Source organism: Euprymna scolopes, chromosome 16 (assembly GCF_053919585.1).
Source record: "Euprymna scolopes isolate OS-2025 chromosome 16, ASM5391958v1, whole genome shotgun sequence".
Classification (NCBI taxonomy): domain Eukaryota; kingdom Metazoa; phylum Mollusca; class Cephalopoda; order Sepiida; family Sepiolidae; genus Euprymna; species Euprymna scolopes.
The window spans coordinates 15,357,442-15,378,041 of NC_136497.1; the positions used below are offsets into that span (position 1 = coordinate 15,357,442).

Sequence of the window (20,600 nt, forward strand, 5' to 3'; positions counted from 1 at the left end):
AAATAGATAAGTTACAAAACAATCAAGAAAATAATAGTTAGTGGCAGAATAATTATGAGCTTGAACTTAAAAAATCTGTATATTAAGATTTTCAATTCTGCTGTGATAAATATTTTAATTCTGGATATTTATAAAACACTAGCTGTACCTACCTGGTGTTACCTAGGAGTTTTTTTTTTTTTTTTTTTTTTTTTTTTTTTTTTAACTTAAATTACCCCCCACCCCCACCTTTTTTAAACAAAATTATTTTTTAAATAATATATTGATAGTTAATTTTAATTACTACAGTATTATTTGGTCATTAAATTAGGAATTTAATCAAATTATTATAAAACTAATTTATTTTGAGGAGATAATGTTTTAATCTATTTATAAAATTATTGGATGTAATAACTTCCATAACTAGTGATGGGACGATTCCAAAATGTTTGCCAATTCCGATACAATCACTGATTCCGTTCTAAATTTGCAATTTCGATACGATTCCAATTCTTTTAACTTCTGGGTAATTTCTGCATATATTTTTTCTCAAATGTTTTCCCTGTAATTCATTGAAAATTGTAAGACAACGAAAGATTAATTTTGATATTAAAATAAAACCAGAGTGTATCAGTTTGTCGTTAGTGTACAATATGCTACTTGAAAGTTTCCATAAACAGTTGAAAATAGTCAACATTTGGTAGGCAAAATGAAAAAACAATGTAAAAACAAAATATTTAACGTCCCCTCCCATGGTTACGAAGGAAATCCTGAATAATAATGTTACTATTTGGAAAACCATTTTTAACACGGACTTTGTTAACTATTCTGTGCTTTCTTTCTATGAATGAAGTTAAAGTTTTATTTTAATTATAAAAATTTAGTGTGTTATTGAATTGATTCACTTTACTGTAAAAGACAAAAACAAAAACGAGATGCAAATAATAATGATAACGACAAATTAACACTCAACTAAATCCCCATTTCAAATTGAAATATTACTTTTATATATGGGACCCTTGAAAAATGTGAGAGAAAGAAAAGCAATCATTTTAGTATTTAGGATGGAAAATCAGTTTCAAATATAAATTCAACGTTAAATAATCTAATTCTTTTTTGAGACAGCAGCACAGTAAGACACCAGATTACAATCTGTTATTTTGGTTTGCACAAAAATATGCTAGTGTGCAAAATTTTATTGTCATAAAAACAGATTTCTACAGAAAATACTTATTTGTACATTTTATCTAGCGAATAAACATAAAATTACATGTGAAAAACCATGTTTATTATTATAAAGTCGAGGTTTTGCTTCTAAGACAAAATTAACATTTTTGATAACTGTGTGGCGTACCATAAAAATATTTTTTTCTAAAGAATAAAAATGAATAAAGTTTATTGTTAGAAGAATTTTTATACAACAGATATAAAATTATGTATAAAAAACCATGTTTATTATTTTAAAAAATCCAACTTATATTCTAATACACTCAAAAAAGAAAAACACGATCCTCGATTTTTAGGTGATTAAATCGAGAATCAGGTTTTCTTTTTTAGGTGTATTAGAATATAAGTTGTATTTTTAACAATAATAAACATGGTGTTTCATGCGTAATTTTATTTTTATTGCCTAGATAAATGTATAAAGATTCTTGTAAAAAATAAAGTTTATTCACTTTTATTCATTAGAAAAAATATTTTCCTGGTACGCCACTCAGAGATTTATCAAAAAAGTAAACTTTGTTTTAGAAGCAAAACATAGGCTTCAGTTCCATTGTTGGATTTTTCAAAATGATAAACCTGGTATTTCATATGTATTTTTATGTTTATTCGCTAGATAAAAATGTAAAAATAAGTTGTTTTTTTCGTAGAAATTTGTTTTTATGACCGAATGAAATTTGGTGCACTGGCATACTTTTTGGCGAACTAAAACGGCGGATTGAAACCTGGCATGCTGGCATCCCCAAAAAGAATTACCTCACGATTTGTATGCAAAATAAGAAAACTATAGGGAGGGAATAGTTAAGAAAACCCATCCCATGTCAAGAATGAGTTTCTACATAATAACATACTATTTAGAAAAGCATTCTTAACATTAGGAGGGATTTCTGTTAACTTACTTTCTTTTAATGCCTAATTGAATTTATTTACACAACAACATACTGGTTTACAGAATGAATGAGAACTATTTTAGAAATGGATTTAAATAATTTCTGGGTATATATATATATCTGTATGTTGCACAAGGAACTAATGATTAATATTGGGTGAACACTGCTCTAGTGTTTTTCTGACCACAATTAAGTTTGTTTCACTGTTAAAGCAATGATGTCTGTACATATATGCAAAAAAAACAAAACAAATAAATAAATAAAATAAAAAAAAATAAAAATCGAGACAGTTAACAATCTTTCTGGATATTTTGATATCACTGTCTTAGTATTTCATCTGTTCTTTTTTTGACATGTAATCAGTGCAAGAAGGAGGACAAAAGTTGAATCAGTCAGAAAAAAAAGAAAAAAAAAAGAGTCAAATAAAGATAAAAGATGAAGTTATATTGGAAAAAAATAAAACTGATTAAAATGAAGGGGAAAATGTCAAAAGAGAAGCTGAATCAGTTCAAATGTCAAATAAAAGTTAAATTGCCATAGGAAAGCAATATACAAAAAGAAAAGTTATTCATATAGAATAAAATGTGTGAAATAAACTACCAAAGACTTGGAAACTGAACAGTTAAAACTAAAAAAAATAATGTCTTGTTCAGTAGATGCAAATCAAGATCCAAGTGGGTCACACTTTCTTTCTTCCAATCAGTTCATGAAAATGTTTGGATTTAAAGTACATCTGACCTGATTGTTGAACATTAACCCTTTGACAGCCAAATTTCTGGCTGAAAACCAATTAAAAAGATTTTCCCAAATCTCAATACCCCTTATGTCAAATCTCGAGTTTGTAGACTGAAAATTGACAGAGTAGTTTGATAGGGAAATGTGTACACACACATACACAATATGACTTTTATCTCTATATATAAAAATCTAATTCTTAGTTCGTTAGTTATTCGTAAAACGATATTTCTACATTACCAATTTAATTGAAATTTTCAGACAGCTATTCTTAGAGTCGATGAATGCTTTTATGTTATTAAAATAAATTAAAATTGCAAATTATGAAATTAAATAAAATAAAAATATTTTTGTAAGTCGATTCTGCGAGACTCTTCTCCCTTCATAACAAGGTAATGATATACACATGCGCCAATGACATCGTCGATTAAATCCGTTTTAATATTATAAAAGCCGACCCAATTTCACCGACACTTTCTTAGCTTAGTTAGTTAAAGAGCAGCGTCATTATCTAAAAGTCACAAGTTCGAATCGTGATGTAGGATATCCCCCCCCGATTTTTTTAACAACTTTAAACATTGCCCGCTTCACCTTAACACACACACACCTTGATTTTTTCGATTATTGAAACGGTTTGTTCTTTCTTTTTCCATCATGTAAGCTGTTTTTTCAGATCATCGTTTTTTTTTTAATTGTTTTTGAATCTCGCTGTTTTTGTTTAACATCGTTTTTTTTTTTTTATATTCAAACAGCCTATTTTCTTTTCATTTACCCCCTCCCCAACACACACACACACACTTACAAACACCTGGGCAGCGCCGAACACCCCCATTTTCCGATTTAAAAAAAAAAAAAAGTTTTAACATTGTCCGCTACACGTTCGCCGATTTTTTTTTTTTTTTTTTAAAACACACCTCGATTTTATTTTTACACCGATTTTTTTGATTACTGAAACAGTCCGTTCTTTCTTTTTACATCACGTATGCTGTTTTTTCAGATTTTCTAAAGAAGTTTATTATCATTTTTTTAAAAATTGTTTTGATTTACCCCCACAATGCAATGCTGGGTACCCCCGCTAGTAGATATATATATTTGTGGAAATATATTTTCTTATATACCAATCCTTAGTTAAGAAGTTCAATGTAATTACAGAGCAATATATTAGGAATAAATGACAAAAGACTATATTCCAAAGTTCATGATGTTGACTATATTATAATTTATTCCTTTCAGTTGACATTTACAATTCTTGACAGTATCTGTTTCGTAGCACAAAATCAATCACTTATTATATCAATCAGTGAATCTATTTTGCCCTTAACTCATCATCAACAATCAATCCGTCCAAAGGAAGTAAAGTGCGTTTTGACATGATTAAAATCTGAAAATTGGAAGAGAAGCTGTAAATACCTTATATGTTTCTATTACACCATTTTGAATATATATACATAAATAGATAAATAGAAAGACAGAAAGAGAGAGAAGAGAGTGATTTCTTCTAAGAAAGAATAAAATAAGCTTTTAAATAGCATCAATTATTAAAAAGTTAAAATTATACACAAAATATTTAATACTCTATGAATAAAAGAACTTAATTTTAATAAATCAGTTATTATATAAAGCTATGCAACAACAGGTTTGTATTTCGCCTTGTTTATTATTGCATAATTGAGTGAAGATTAATCTCATTGTTGCGCCTTTTCCCACCACTTGCTTTTGGCTTAAAACTATGGTGCATAAACGGTTTAAAGTTGAAAGGTGTAGAGTTCGATTTAGTATGTAAAATCAAAATCATATCACAAAGGAAACAGTTTATGTTTGGATATCAATCCTTGAACATAAATTTAATTGATTTTCACTTTGCTTCCAATTTGAAAGCCATACTTCCTTGTACTCACCCAAATGTCTGATTTTGTTGTAATAGTTTTGCCACCATAGAGGTCAACCATTTCTGGAGCTCGATATGGAAGTGTTGTGTATCTGAAAATGCAAAAAAAACAACAAAAAAAAAAAAACAATAAAACACTTGTTTTTAAATGTAAACATTAATAGCATTGAGATTTAAAAAAATATTTTTCCATAATTTTTCTTCAATTTATAAAATTGAAATCTTCCAACAGATTAAGAATATCTCTACATTAAAAAAGTGTGATGAGTTATTTGTGTGTGTCTTGAAGTGTGTTTCATACATAGCTTACATCAGATATTTTCGTTTAATATTAATTGATTATTTATCAAAATGAAAAATAGAATAGCATGCAGAAATAAAAATAACCTTTTAAAAATCTGATTAAATTTTTTTTTTAAATTACAAAATTAAATCCACCAAAATACATTTTGACTTCTTTGGAAGAAAATCAGACATTTTAATATTGGGGGAAAAATAAAATAATTTGTGATCTTTCAAAATTTGAAAGTATTTAAAATTCCTATGTATTAAAAGATTTAAAGTTTTTCAAAGCTATTTACATCCATTAACTTAATAGAGATTAAAACATTACCATAATACGATTAGTAATCAAATTTAATTTTGAAAATTTCATTTAAAACTTAAAAGCCTAAAGACTTAAAAAATTATAAAAACAAACAATCAAAAAGGTGAAATAAAGATAAAAGTAAAAAGACTCTCCAGCAATGGCTGATAGGTAGAGCTATTTCTTCAGGAGAATATGCTGGATACGGAAAGTATCCCAACCAAATCCTCCTCAGAGATCTTTGATCTGTATGAGATTTAGGAACTTTTATTAGTTGTTAACATTGCCCGGCAACTTTTATTAGTTGTTAACATTGCCCGGCAACTTTTATTAGTTGTTAACATTGCCCGGCAACTTTTATTAGTTGTTAACATTGCCCGGCAACTTTTATTAGTTGTTAACATTGCCCGGCAACTTTTATTAGTTGTTAACATTGCCCGGCAACTTTTATTAGTTGTTAACATTGCCCGGCAACTTTTATTAGTTGTTAACATTGCCTGGCAACTTTTATTAGTTGTGCTAACATTTCTTGGCGGCTTTTATTAGTTGTGTCTGCAAGGATTCGTGGCATAACAGAGAAAGTAATAGATAAAATTCTATTGTAAGTGACACTCTGCTGGAGGTGAATGGTTTCATTCTTAGCGTGCATGACACTCAAAAGACAATTACATATTAAGATTTCTACCTAGTCATAGATGGTGAAATGAAAGCATGCTATCCTCGTCGATTGAATAAAAGGCTAAAAATTCTGTGCAGATTTCCAAGTTTGACCAGATACACCTGAAGGAAGTCTGAGGTTGCATCGATTGAAACGTTGGTTAATGAGCATTTAAAAAATTCCCTTTTTATGCCCAAAAAAGCATATTGCTGCTTGGGACATAAGGGGTTACTATTTGGGATCATGTCTAACAGGGGACTATGGGGAGTTGAGCAGTTATAGGCTTGTTCATATTATATTTAAACTTCTGCAGGTTAGTGCAGTCAGGGAAGCAGGAATCAGAGAGGGAATTATAAAGTCTAGCAATCCGTAGTTAGAGTAAAAGCCTTTCCGGCATCTAGAGACCTCAACAGTAAAGGGGGGGGATTTTGCTACTAGTTGGATTAGTCAAGAGTATGTAGATTGGAGGAGGCACAAAAGCTATGAGTTTATCAACGCACATTGCATCAAAGTATTTGTAAAACAGGCACAAGAATGCACCATTGGACATCATATTGCTTAATCGATCTGTCATGCAAAAGTTTCAAATGGTATTTGAGATGCATTTCTATAAATTGTGCTGTTCATTATGTGTTTCATGCTTATCATGTTTGAAATAGTATTTTCCTAGCTGAGATGAGTTACTGCTGCCACATCAGAGGAGGTGGCATTCACAACATTCTTTCTTGTCTTGACAGAGCATAAAATCAACATCAAAATCTAGTGGGGATGATATCTAGTATCTAGCCATTTTCTCACAGAAGAGACATAGCTAGTATTTCTCTATCGTTATTTTCATGATTTGAGCTCCAATCGCTGGTTCCTCCTTGTAAAACATTCACAGTAATAACTCTTCTTGCTACCATAATGGAAAAAATAAACTTTTCTTTCTGCATCCTTGTGTCTAGCACCAAGCAAAATTTCCATGAACAGGGTTTCTTTCTATGAGTTTCCAATCTGTGGAACACATTACAAAAGAATTGCTTCTCTACAGATTACAACGCAGTCATCTTCAAATCTAATGTCAATACCTGTTACAAACTGTTCACATTTTTTTTTTTATTACAAAGGAATTACTACTTATCAAGACGTGTACTTGAGGATAAAGGCTAATGAGTTCACGGTAGTAATGGGACAATATTGTAGTAATCGTTAGTAGTATAAATTTGGTTAATTGGATTACTTAAGGGGACGGCTCATGAAGAAATTATTTACGTTGAACTTGAAGGCAACCCATATTGTCAGCTGGAAAGCAGGCAAACAGACATGCAGTTCTAAGAGGGAAACTTTGATCATGGAATATATGTCTAGGTTTAGGCACAGATAAAGAATGGGGGAAATGATAGTGTTTTCAGCTGGACGAGTGTTTTTCATGAAAGTTTGACAAAAGGGGATCATTGATTGGAGCTTTGACGAACGCTTGTCATGAAAATAATGATAGAGCAGAGACTTCTCATATTCTTTATACATATTGTCAGCTGGAAAGCAGGTAAACAGACATGCAGTTCTAAGAGGGAAATGATAGTGTTTTCAGCTGGACGAGTGTTTTTCGTGAAAGTTTGACAAAGGGGGATCATAGATTGGAGCTTAGACGAACGCTTGTCATGAAAATAATGATAGAGCAGAGACTTCTCATATTATTTATTATTCAACTGACAATCCATACATCTCACTATCTTTGAGTGGTTTGTGGCCTTGATAAGGGGGGAGTTGTTAGTATAAAAAAAAGCTTGAAAGTTCAATGGACTTGTGTTAATATCAATTCTTATTTAAAAGAAAAAAGTCAGCCTCACCTGCGGATTTCTTCCTCCACCTGACTCACTCCATGTTGGACAGGGTTTAAGAACCTTGCTGTGGCACTGCCAAAATCACAGAGGACATAATTTCCACTATCTTCTCGCAAAATATTTTCCACCTACAAAAAAAAAAAAAAAAAAAAATGGACAAAAAATATTTAGCCATTAACTCTTAAATCTGAATTATTTAACACACAAATCCTACAGATGCATTTACAATTATTTTGAAACTCATGAATAAAACATCAACATCTATAAAACCGTAGTACAGATGTAACATTAAGTCAGATCAGAATTAACAGTCAGTTCCCAAAGCTACATACTTAGAAAACAGAGCTATTAAACCTGACATGGTGATGTGGGACAAAAAAAAGGAAAAGGAGCAACCTTAGTGAGTGTCCCCAATGATGATAGGTTAAAAAGAGCTGAAAGGAAAAAGATGATGAAATAAAATGTTCCGTGTACGTCATGAAAAGAAACTAGAATTTTAGAAAGATCCCCATTATTCCAGTAATTTTAGAAGCAGCTGAATTCATTAAAAAAAAATACTACTTGGCAAATATACCCAGTAAACTAAGTGCAATAAAGATACAAACAATTATACTCAAAAGGGTGGTTAGAATCCTTGAAAAAAAAAAAAAAAATCTCTGTCTGGAAGGTATGATAGTATGTGTATATCAGACATCCAGTAGGATGCCCCCATTTCAGCTAGAACAAAATCCAAATAACATAACATACTGGACTGAATTGTGTTAAATACCTAGTTTGTTGACAAAGAACCAAATGCAACAGTTTTAAAAAATTTATATGAAGAAACATTTTTTTTAGTAAGTATTATCAAGTATTTTGCCATTAGACGTCTTCCAATTAAGGTCATTTAAAGAAAATGAAGCTAATGTTAACATTACACGTGGAATCGGTTGTGTATCATGCTAAGTTGTAATCTCAATCAGTCCTAACATTCTGCTTTGTGTACATCATTCCTTATCTTAAGACTTTATTGCGGTAATCAATCAATAGATTCCAAAGAACTTCTGATGAGGAGTCATACTGGGAAACTGCAATAAAGTATTATTTATTGTTAATGTAATTTAACCTAATAGAAAAATAAAAAGGTTCAATATCATAATCTGTTTTTTTTTTATAAAATAAATTCCATGTGTGTCTGCAAGTGTTCTTAGGTTTTGTATCTGAATATCTCTGATAAGTATAGAAAAATCGATAATAAAAAAAAAACAATTAAAAAGGAACAGTCCGATTTTAACCAAAGTTAACACCCTTATACAGCTTAACATCACAAGTGCATTTGAGAAGTTTTATCACACAAGTAGAAGTGTCTGGTGTATAAAATCAACAGGAGATTCCTTGATATGGCAGGGGAGCATTCAAAATGTTTATGTTTAGAGCACAATTGAACCATGATATTTAACTTTTGCATTTTAAACTTAACTTCAAGACGTTATATAAAATAATTATATAAAATAAACAGTAGGCTCTCTACAGTGGAATGTAAACTCCAATGTACTGTGGACTAAGTCACTGCGGAAAGGAAATGAAGCTTCATCCACGTGAACCAATAGATTTGATTGAAAAAATGGGTGATTTTACCATTTTCGGTGACAATAAAAAAGTATTGAAAGTGTGGAAAATTCATTGATCGTCATTCAATTCCATCTAATAATACACACACATGATATAAGAATACCCATCCCAGAATACGTAAAATTTCACAAATTAAACAGATTTGCACTGCTTTTATGTCCACTTACAAAGATTAAAATCAAAATATAATGATACTTAACCTTATGTCTTGAATCTTTATTGAAATTTTGATTAACATCCATTATGTGATTTTTAATTCAAGAAAATGTCCTAAGAAATTTAGGGAATCTTGTTTAATTGGTGTCTGATGACTATGGATCAAATTTAATGCAAATCTGAAATATCTGAATATTAAAATTGGAGGTTGTGCCCATATTTTAACCACTAATAAACTATAAAATATCTTAAACATGCTGAAATTTTGGAATTATTTATTAATTGATGTCTAATACCTACTTCTTAAATTTCATAAAAATTGAAGGTTTTTTTAAAATTTTCGCAAAGGGCTTTCATCTTATTTTTACTTCCTTTGTATTTAAGCAGCTATGTTCCAAAATTTATAATTAATTAATGAATTTTTAAGATATGAATATATAAACATATACGATTAAGAAAAAAAGTGACTTGCTGGATCAGCCATTGAGTTCAGGTTTATTTAAGTTTGCAAAAGTTTGTTGAAATACAATGTCTCTTTCTGCTTACAATCTCTCTTCTAACTCACATTTACCCTCTCCAACTAGAGGTTTAATAGTATTACTACTTGCAGTCATATTTTATTTTATTTCTATGTACAAGATAGAAAAAGCATGTACATAGAAATATATAAACACCGCCGCCCAGCATTGCCCAGTCGTAAAATATGCATAAATATTATATTTTAATTCATACAGAAACTGATGTACATACGAGTATTATGCTTTTTTCTAAACAGTTCACTTTTTGTAAGTAAAAAAAATGACTGAGATCAAAACTAAAACCTAAAGACAGTGAGTGAAGTATGATAACCATTAGACCAGCTTGACACGATCTTTAAAAAGTCTTTTCAAACCTACTTATTCTGAACATAAAGAAGCTATCATGTTTCATGGCCGCATTCATGAAACAGTTGACAAATAGTTAAAATTCTAATGACTCCTACATACCAATTTTTCTATTTTAGCCCCTTAGCAACTTTTTCTCGAATGAAAACTAACAAAAAAGCTTTCCACATGTCTGAATACCCTATATACAAAATTTCAAGTTTTTAGATAAAAAATTTGTGTAGTTATATTTTAGGTTGAGAAGTGTCCTCACACACATTCTCACTTTTATAGATATACACATATGTAATTTTATACACACCATATGAAATAAGCTTTTTTTTAAGTCTGAAATTGTAATTAGCATATAAGAATATCATTTCCATCAGTTGAAACAGGATTCTTCAACCCTGCACGGAAGTCAGGTGAGACCTTGCAAATAAATATTGGATTAGATTTAACATTTTAATCCTGCAAGAGAGATAGCAGCCCATTTTTCGATTGTAGTTAAAATGGTAAGAATATTTGCGAAAGAGTTCAAAAATAAAATCGGCACCATTGGAATAAAACGCTCTAACATGTTAAGATTCTTTTTATTAAATTACCAAATAGACTAACCAGATAGAATCAGGTGAGTTGATTCACGTATTTATCAGGTCTTTAAATAAACATGATGTTTCTTTATCTAAATGGAGCCATGATGGCTGGAAACTAAAACAAAAACAGTCTCAGGCCAAGATCAAATAGAAAAAAAAAAAACATAAAATAACGTTAGCAATCACATGGTGGACATCCTTTTTGGGGTAGAATTTTGGAAGATTGAAAACTCTCACAATAGTACAATTATACATTGTCTAGTCTGAATCATTGCTTATTAATAGCACAGTTTATTCTTAGATGAACTGTGTATTACAAAAGAAAGCGTTACAAATGCTCTCATAGTTTCTATAAAGTTAAAAAGAAAAAAGGTAAAAAGGTTTATATCATAATAATACAGTTAGGCAAATTCATGTACATACATATATCATCACCCCCTCCCTTTTTTTTAAAGATTGTCCTAGTGCTGAAAATGGAAAAAAAACATTTTTTAAGAAATTCATCTGATGTCACTTTAATATTGAACATAAAACTCCAACTAAAATACATTTGGTATCATTGTTCACAAAAATGTCTGTTAGCCAAGTTCTTCTGCTAAAGAACTGAATCTTTGTGTTTTAAAATCACATTTTTTGGTGCCACAGAGTCTAAAATCAAGATGGTGGCAATATACATGTAGTACAGCTACAGATTGTTAAATATTGGGCGAGTTTTTAGTTGAGAATAGCAAAAAATAGGGCCCAATTGAAATCAACTTGGTGTATTTGGATGTCAACTCGACCTCTCATGTGCTAGAATCAGATTTAATACAACATGGCACAAATGAAAAATACAGAAAAGAAGTTGTCAATCTGCTACAGAGCACCCACACATGAATGTGTGGTTTTAGAGATGTCTTGATAAGATATGATTATGCAATAATTATCGATCTTTGGATCTCCAATCAGTGATTTGAAACAAGAGGAACAAAACTAATATACTACTTCTGGACTTTAACTGTGTCGTTTTGGTCCTTATTTTCAAGGTATGAGCAAACTTGTTTGCAGGTAGCATTTCCTTGATTGGCCATGGTAAGAGATGTGCCGGAGTGAACAGTTAGCAAAGTATGTTTCAAATGTTCATATATCTTCATTGACTTGTGAAAAATTAGAGCTCCCCAGTGAGGAGAGGTATATATATATATATAACAACGAAAGCAGAAGTGATGCAACAGATCATCTGATAAGCAAATACAGCACGTGTACACATTTCAACCATTACAGATTACGATTATATTAGAAAATAAATAAAAGAATGATCCATGTTATAAATATCTTCTGTCAAGGTTGTAAGAGTGAAGCATAATCCACAGAATAAATAGAAGCAGCATTTTTTTTTATTTTTTCATGTTAATAGAGATATTAAGGAAGTGCATAAAAGCAGAGGAGGAGACGTTTTCCTGTGGCATCTTTACATCATGAATAAAGAAACAACAAAAAAAAAAAGTTTAAAAGAAAGTAAAAAAAAAAAGTAAAAAAAAAAAAGAAAGTAAAAAAAGAAAAAGATCAATTAATAAAAAGGAGACAGAAAAAATGCATCAAAGCAAAAAAATTGCTTTAATGTTAATTTCCAAAGCCGTATCAAGAAATTAGGATTAGAACGGACAGTCTAGTAATTTCGTGATATGAAGAGATCATAAAATCCTATTTATGTATTTTAACGTTTTGCAGTTTTAGAGATCCTGCATGGTTTAAAAATTTGTATTTAAAAGACTACCATCCAGCAAAAGACGCACAAATGAACAATTTCTACATTTGCTAAATGCTGTTGAGAAAATTATTTTGAATAAGAATTTCGAAATTCACACACTGTGACAATTAGATGTAAGTAGGGTGTATTCTAATTCCTGCTGAAACTGAACAAGAAACAAGTAGACATTTTTGAAGCCACAAAACATGGCATCTTGTCAAGTTTAAGGGACTCTTAGCCAAGTCAAATCATTGCACATATTTAAAGCAACCGAATATATATATATATATATATATATACACTCAAATAAAGTACAATTAAATAAATACTTAGCTTTGGTCTTCTCTTTTCTTTCAAAAGTGTTGTTCATTTTCAAAAAACGTTCGTAATAGTGATGACTTTTTAAAGTACTGTCTTTCCTTTAGAAAGAGTTTTGTCTTTTTTTGTTGAAAGAATTATATATACACACAATTTTAAAGAAACTTTTGCTTATTTAATACAAAAGCAAAAGACAGCTTTTAATTTTAACCAATAAAAAACGTCCTTTTAATTATTCATAAAATTTCACATAAGCAACAAATTGTTATTTTGTTAATTTATAATTTTATTTTACAGATTATACTGAAGGAATACATTTATTTCTAATAATGCTCCTTTATAGTATAAAGAACAGTGTAATTACAGATAATCCTTTACAAATTTGTGCCCCCCCACTCCCGCCCCAAATCAATATCAATTTTATTATATACAAGCTATTCTACGTCGATCGGAAATCTTTTTACTTAGATTTTTGTTTGGCTTTTTCTTTTTTAAATAACAAATATATTTGTTTAACTTTTAAATGTATAACTAGCAGGAGTATCCTTTGTTGGTTAAGGATCCTAATTTCCATAAATCATGTAGAATAAAAAAAAAAATAAAACGAAAAATCTTTTTTATGTAGCAGTGAACTTTTTACAGTGTCATTTCATGGTTAAAATATTTTTTAAATAGGATTTTTTAAAGGTTTATTTTGGTACTTAACGTTATTGCATGTTTTCATTTCAATAAATAATCAAATAATAAAAATAAAAAATAACATTTGAAGTCACATATTCACAGAAACATAAGTAGTCACAATTTTATTAATAGACATTTATAAAATAGACATTTTAGTTTTATTAAAAGAAAAAAAGAGACTAAATAAATAAAATTTTCTTCGACTTAATTTAAAAAAACAATGAAGCAAGAAACTTCAATTATTAACAAGTGTGCAGAAATCATGTATGAGAATGCGTAAATATTAGATAGATTATTCATGACTAGCTCAATATGTCCGGCATTGCATAGTTTTGTATTTTGTTGCAATTTGTTCTGCTTTTAATTTCTTCTTTAAAATACTCTCCAAGTCAGAATTGTTTTCAAATGGCTGTCATCTTAAAAAAGAGAGAGTAGCTCTGTAATCGTCTATACAGAGTTACTTCCCTTCATTCGAACAAAATTAAAATAAAGAAGGCATTTTTAAATTTTTTTATTTTGTTCCAATCAAATAGGATGTGATTGTATAGACAGAGTTAGTTCCCCCTTCATTAAATTTTTTTTTTTTTTTTTTTTAAGAGCCATTTGACAACAAGACTCAGACAAAGTATTTTCTGGAAGAAAGTAATCAAATTTTATTCATAATAATATGCTGATATTAACATAGGAAAATCTAATAAAGCGAATAACTGATAGAATTTTATTTTGCTTTTTATAATACACTAGCGAGGGGTACCCGGCGTTGCCCGGGTGTTTTTCGGGGTATGTGAAAAAAAACCCGAAGCGTTGACAACGCGCAGTTGGAAAATAGTAAAGTGTTAAAAAAAACAAACAGGTGCGCGTTTTTGATTGACGTGACAGCGATAGGTATTCAGCAGTTACGATTTTGTGTGAAACAGTTTTGAATAAATCGGTTTGTTTTGAAAATCCGCTCCCTGTTTATTAGGAGGAGCGAAATGAAAGCTACAGTCTGATATGACAAAGTCGACATTGAACAAACTGGCTTTCGGCCTGTGATTAGAGTCGAGTTTCGCTTTTTTTTATACCGAAAACCGAATGTAACGCGTGCCGATGCGGGAAATGTGGAATAATTAACGTTTGAAAGTCAATAAAATTAAATAGACAGGCGAGCTCCGTGGGTAATTCTGAGATATTACAATTTATAGATGATATAAAAAGTTTTAAGAAGTTGTGAAGCGAGCAAGCGCTTCTCTGAAAGAAGTTTTTCGTGGACATCAAGGAAAAATGAACATACATACACACATACATTTTCGCTTTTATACATATAGATGGATAATGGGTGATACTTCTGTTTAATGTTGAAAAAAAAAAAAAAAAAAAAACTTTTGGCAATTAACAGTGCCTGAAGATACAGATTTGTTCATGAAGTTCCTGTTATCATTTTTAGAAAAAAAAATTTTTTTTAAAGCAATAAGTTTAGACCAATGACTAGTACCAAAAATAAGATGATGAAGTATTGTATTTTAGTTTATCTTCCCATCAGAGAAGTAGAATCAGTAAATGATTGCCTTCCGGGCAGACAAAGAAAAGAAAACAGACAAAAATAGCTTTTAAAGGTCAACTAACAGAAACGATTTCATGAGAGAAAAGCAATATTAACAATGTTTAGTCTCTAGGTTGATCAAGGAATCAAAGTTACTTTGAATAATATATTTGAATGGAACTATGAAGTCGTTTTAGAACATGCAAAGTTAGTACTACTGACCTCTGGCATATCCCCCATGACCTTGTGTGTGCCCGACCCTTACCTGGAAAGATTAGATCTATAGTTTTATTTTTTGTCACCTTATTTAAAGTGTCAGAAAAAAGTTACAGCCTCTTTTAAACATAAAACAAGATATATATATATATATATATATATATATATATATATATATATATATATATATATATATGTTAAAACACAAAGCAATTTAACATATTGATTTGTTGACAGAGTACAACCTTCCATTGTGTGTGTGTTTATGTTATAGCCACTTTTAATAGTAAATAGTAAAACCATAAAAAAGATGTCTCTTGTTTTGGCAAGCTTCTGGGTTTGATCTTTATTCCTGATCGTAAATGGACCACATACATCAAATCCGTTGCCAAGGCCGCTGGAAAAATGGTGGGATCCTTCTATCAATCTAGTAGATATCTCTGCTTATGCAATTCTCTATCTATATAAGAGCAAGGTATGTCCAAAGATGGAGGACTGTTGCCACATCTGGGCAGGAGCTGCTAGAAAAGACTTATCTTGCCTTGATAGAGTTTAAAATAAACTTTGTAGCCTCATAGGGAATGCCCTTTTCTCTTCCCTGCAACCTCTTTCTCTTAGGAGAGATGTTGTGAATTTGCTTTATTGTTATTTTCATGGCAAGTGCTTGACTGAGCTCCAATCTATGGTCCCCCCTCGCCAAACTTTCACAAGAAACACTCGTCTAGCTGAAAACAATATCAATAATTTCCCCCACTATTTACCTGTGCCTAAACCTAAACGGATTCCATGAACAAAGCTTCTTTCTTAGAACTGCACACTTTCCGTTTTCCTGCTTTCCAGCTAACTACAATATGTCCAATGTAAACAAGTTCTTGATGAGCCGTTCCAATTAAGTTAACAAATTTAGTGAATTTCCATTACTAACGATTACTATATTGTCCAATTGACTACTGTACAAATTTTAACTCTTATCGTCGAGTGGCTTCTGGGCCTTGATAAGTGGTGATGCTTTTGTAAAAACAGAAAACATTATTGCCTTAAAATTTGTACACTTTGAAAATTTGTTAAATCTGAGGATTTGTATTGTTTCTGAAATCAATTAAAAGATACAATTTACCTTATTCAGACTACAGTTCTCATCTTGAATGTTATTCTCACAATATTTTGGTCGATGTATCTCAGAACTTCAGGTGCATCTTGTTGAAGTTGGGAATCTATGCAAAACTTTAAATCAAACAAAGATATATTGCTCTTGTTCCATCAGTCATGACTCGTTAAAAGTTTGAAGTAATTTTTAATTACTAGTGGGACCTGTGGAAATTCTTCAGCGGACTCTTTCCTATGTAATATATTGATGTTGGCATTCTGTAAATGTTCAGTTTAAATGGAGACGCCCTAATATCATTGTAGCTCTTTTGTTAAAACTGCAAAAGTATTTATCTAAGCTAGAAGGGACGTCCGGCGTAGCCTGGCCGTAAAATATGCTTAAATATGATATTTTAATTTATGCAGATTTCATATATATTATTATTATAAAATCAATTATTTATCGATTCTTATATATTATAAAGTTGTTTATATTTCAAAAATAAAAATATATCCATATGACTGAAGTGCATCAGCTTTAATCGAAACTGGAACCAAAACTTAATTCTTGGTACGTTATAAAAACAATAGATGACTTGAGTGCCATCAGCTATAATCATAACCGAAACCAAAAATTGTGAAGAATTCTTGGTAAAATTATTTATTACAAGAAATAGAAGGTCATAACAAACGACAGTCACTCGGAAGAAAACAAAATGTAAGCGTAACACGCAAATATTCTTATTATCACCTGTAATTAAGATTGAACCTTCAACATCCAGAAGATTGTCATTTAGAACTTGCATCATCTTAAGTTTGGCAATTAAAACAATTTAACAAATTGATTTGTTGACAAAAAGTATGAACTCTCATTATATATATATATATATATATATATATATATATATATATATACTAGCAAAAGTACCTGTCGTTGACTGGGTTCAAAAACAGCCTACAGAAAATGGACTCTGATTTATGAAAGTATGATAAGTTATAAAAAGGAAGGGTTGTAAATTTGTGTTGAATTTGGGGGTATCAAAACCAAAGCAAAATATGATAAAAGTAAAAATAAAATAGATAAACCCCATAATTTATTATACCATACCTGTTCACACTGAAACCCTTATCACAATATTCTGTAGATCTATATTAAAAAAACCTTGTTAAACTTTGTGACATATTTCCATTCTATGGAGGTCATGTGCAAACGAACACCCCATAATTTTATTATACCATATTTCTTCAAACTGAAACATAATTATCAAAGTATACTTACACAGATAGATATGAAAAGTCTTTGTAAAAGTTTGTGCCTATTTCCATTCTATGGAGGCCAGGCGCGAACGCAGACCCCACAATTTTATTATACCATCCCTATTTAAGTTAAAAAATACTTATCAAAGTATTCTTATGTACATCTATATCAAAAACACTTGTAAACGTTTTTTTTTTTAATTTTTTAATTTTTTATTTCCATATTTTGTGGACCAATATAGTCAACCATATAGGAGCCTATTTGTGACCAGACACACACACATTCAGCTTTATATTATATAAGAAATAAATGACAAGTATCTATATTCCAAATTTCAAGATGTTAACCATCTTACCATTTATTATGCTTAAATTATGGTTAATATAGTTAGCATTTTGAAATTTAGAATATAGATTTTTGTCATTTATTTGTTATATGCTCTGTAGTTACAACAATTTTCATAAATTAAAGGATTGGTATGAATAAAAGGTAAAATATAATTGAATAAACACATTTCCCCATAAATAATCTCTCTCTCTCTCTCTCTCTATATATATATATATATGTTGTTTGTTGGTAAATAAACAAGCAGCTCAAGAACTGTAAAAGCGGTGGGCGAGCGTTTATTTAAATGGACATTTGTTAAAGTCATTTACGAGCACCGATTCCATGGGCCAATAGATAGAACTGCCAACTATCAACATGATAGTTGTAGGTCCAATCCCCAGCTGGGAAAAGGTGCTAGTTTAGCCGCACTGATAAGTTGTGATACAACAAAACAGTACTGCATGTGGACGACTATATATATATATATATATATATATATATATATGTGTGTGTGTGTGTGTGGTGCTATGAGTATTACAAAACACAGAGCACGTGTGTACTTTGTCAATAGCAAAAAAAAAAAAAAAAAATGTAAAGATGGAATGTTAAAACATGTTTTAATAATAAAAACCTAATAACCAGGTTAATTGCTTTATATAACGTACTTTTCTTTTTTACACCTAATAAAAAACGAATAAAATGTCACCTCACTTACCCAGTACATAATGACACAATGAGGAAGTATAAATTGCTGCACATTGAACTTTACGAGTGACAGTTTACTTTCTGTTGAAATTTTATTGACACATGCAAATGAAACGAATTAAGAGGATATTTTTGGGTCATGACTGTGTGAATCACTTGTGTTTAATGTGAAAATTTGTTTACAATTTGAATTTATTTTATTAAATGTAGCACAGTTGGCAGACAGCATTTTGTTTGGGTGAAGTATCCAACAAAGGGAACCTGAGAAACCTTTGATATTGGCTTGTCTATAAACTTTGGAATGGACAACCCTAGTCATACCGCGAGTTAATCTGTTTTTTTTTTTAATATTCTTTTTACTAATACATTACCATTTATAAAGGCTAAAAGCCATTCATAGATAATGGTTAAGGAGTTACGTAGATTGATAGTTTTATGATGATGAATATTAAGTAGGTACGGGCAAAAATAAAAGAATAAGATTAAATCTGAACAGTATAGGGAGGTGTGCAGAACAGGAAACTTTGTTGGTATGGTCACATTGAAAAAAAAATCGATGAGAGTTCTTGGATTCGAAGATGTAGAACAGTTGAGGTAGCAGGATCGGTTGGCAAAGGTGATAAGGATAAACTTGAGAAAAAAAGGGGATAATAAAGGCCTAGCCAGAGATAGGATAGTTAATTTCCAACATGTGCCATAAAACGGGCATTAAACCAAATACAAAGATTTTGTATCATTTTTTTTTTGCTTGGCGATAATTTGGTCAGAACATTTAAATATATCGTTGCATTTGATTTCAGGTTTATTTCTTTAAAACTAAAATTCCATAATCATTGATCACATTATATTAACGATTTGACAATATGCGATTAAATACTGTAACATATTTTGAACAATTATTTTTATCTTAGCTGTTTTCCATAATTGTTTCAGCTGTTGTTCTCTACGGCTTTCTGATGCCGTTTGTTGTCATAGGTTACTTATGAGAATTTCCAACTCTTCATTTAATCTTTTTTTTTTTTTTAAATAAATATCTTGTATCGACCGCATGCTAGCTTGTAATACAGATTTCAAACAAAATATCAGTTATTTTCTTTTACTAAGGACTGAATTCAGAACCTAGAATATCTATTAACAAATGCATTTATTTTCAGGACTCTGTCTAATAGAATAATTTTAGTTATTTTTTATTTAAAGATTTATATGCATTAATAACTAGTTTGATTCTATTACAAGATGGTGATTACAATCTCTACTTAAGGAACTTAAAAATTAACCGATACAAGATTTTAAAAAGGCAAGAAAATGTGAAAACAACGCATCTTAGCGGATAAAACAAACGGTTCAGTTCAAAATTCGAAAAGGGTTATCAATTGTGACAAAATGCAGCTGAAGAATGTCGGAGAGTATAATATCAAAACATTGTCAACATTACAACCACAAAAATGAAAGCAACAGTGTAAATAAAAATCAACTATTATAAAAAAAAACCCATTAAATTTGATAAAAAGTACATTTATCATGATTATGTAACATATATATAAATATATAGATATAGTAAGAAACTAATATTTTGGGATTTTTAGATGAGGATTTAAAATTTGGATTAATTGGACTATTGTTCTCATCTTTGATGTTATCTTTACAAGGTTTCAACCAACGTCACCCTTTTGAGCCTTTTTCAGGGGAATCTTGTTGAACTGAATCTTTGTGCTGGAGTTTAGAATCTGTACAGAATTTTGATGTAAG

The 20,600-nt window shown here is 30.2% G+C and overlaps 1 protein-coding gene across 7 annotated transcripts in view; it reads right to left on the reverse strand.

Annotated features, from left to right (window-relative positions):
• Positions 1-20,600, reverse strand: part of LOC145295851 (uncharacterized) — a 423,706-nt gene that overhangs the window by 171,704 nt on the left and 231,402 nt on the right. For all 7 annotated transcript variants that reach the window (XM_080141574.1, XM_080141571.1, XM_080141576.1 and 4 more), the window contains 2 exons: positions 7,790-7,911; positions 4,724-4,805 (listed from right to left, as the gene is read on the reverse strand). In XM_080141574.1, coding sequence (XP_079997700.1) covers positions 4,724-4,805; positions 7,790-7,911 — 204 coding nt within the window. The remainder of the gene's footprint in view (positions 1-4,723; positions 4,806-7,789; positions 7,912-20,600) is intronic.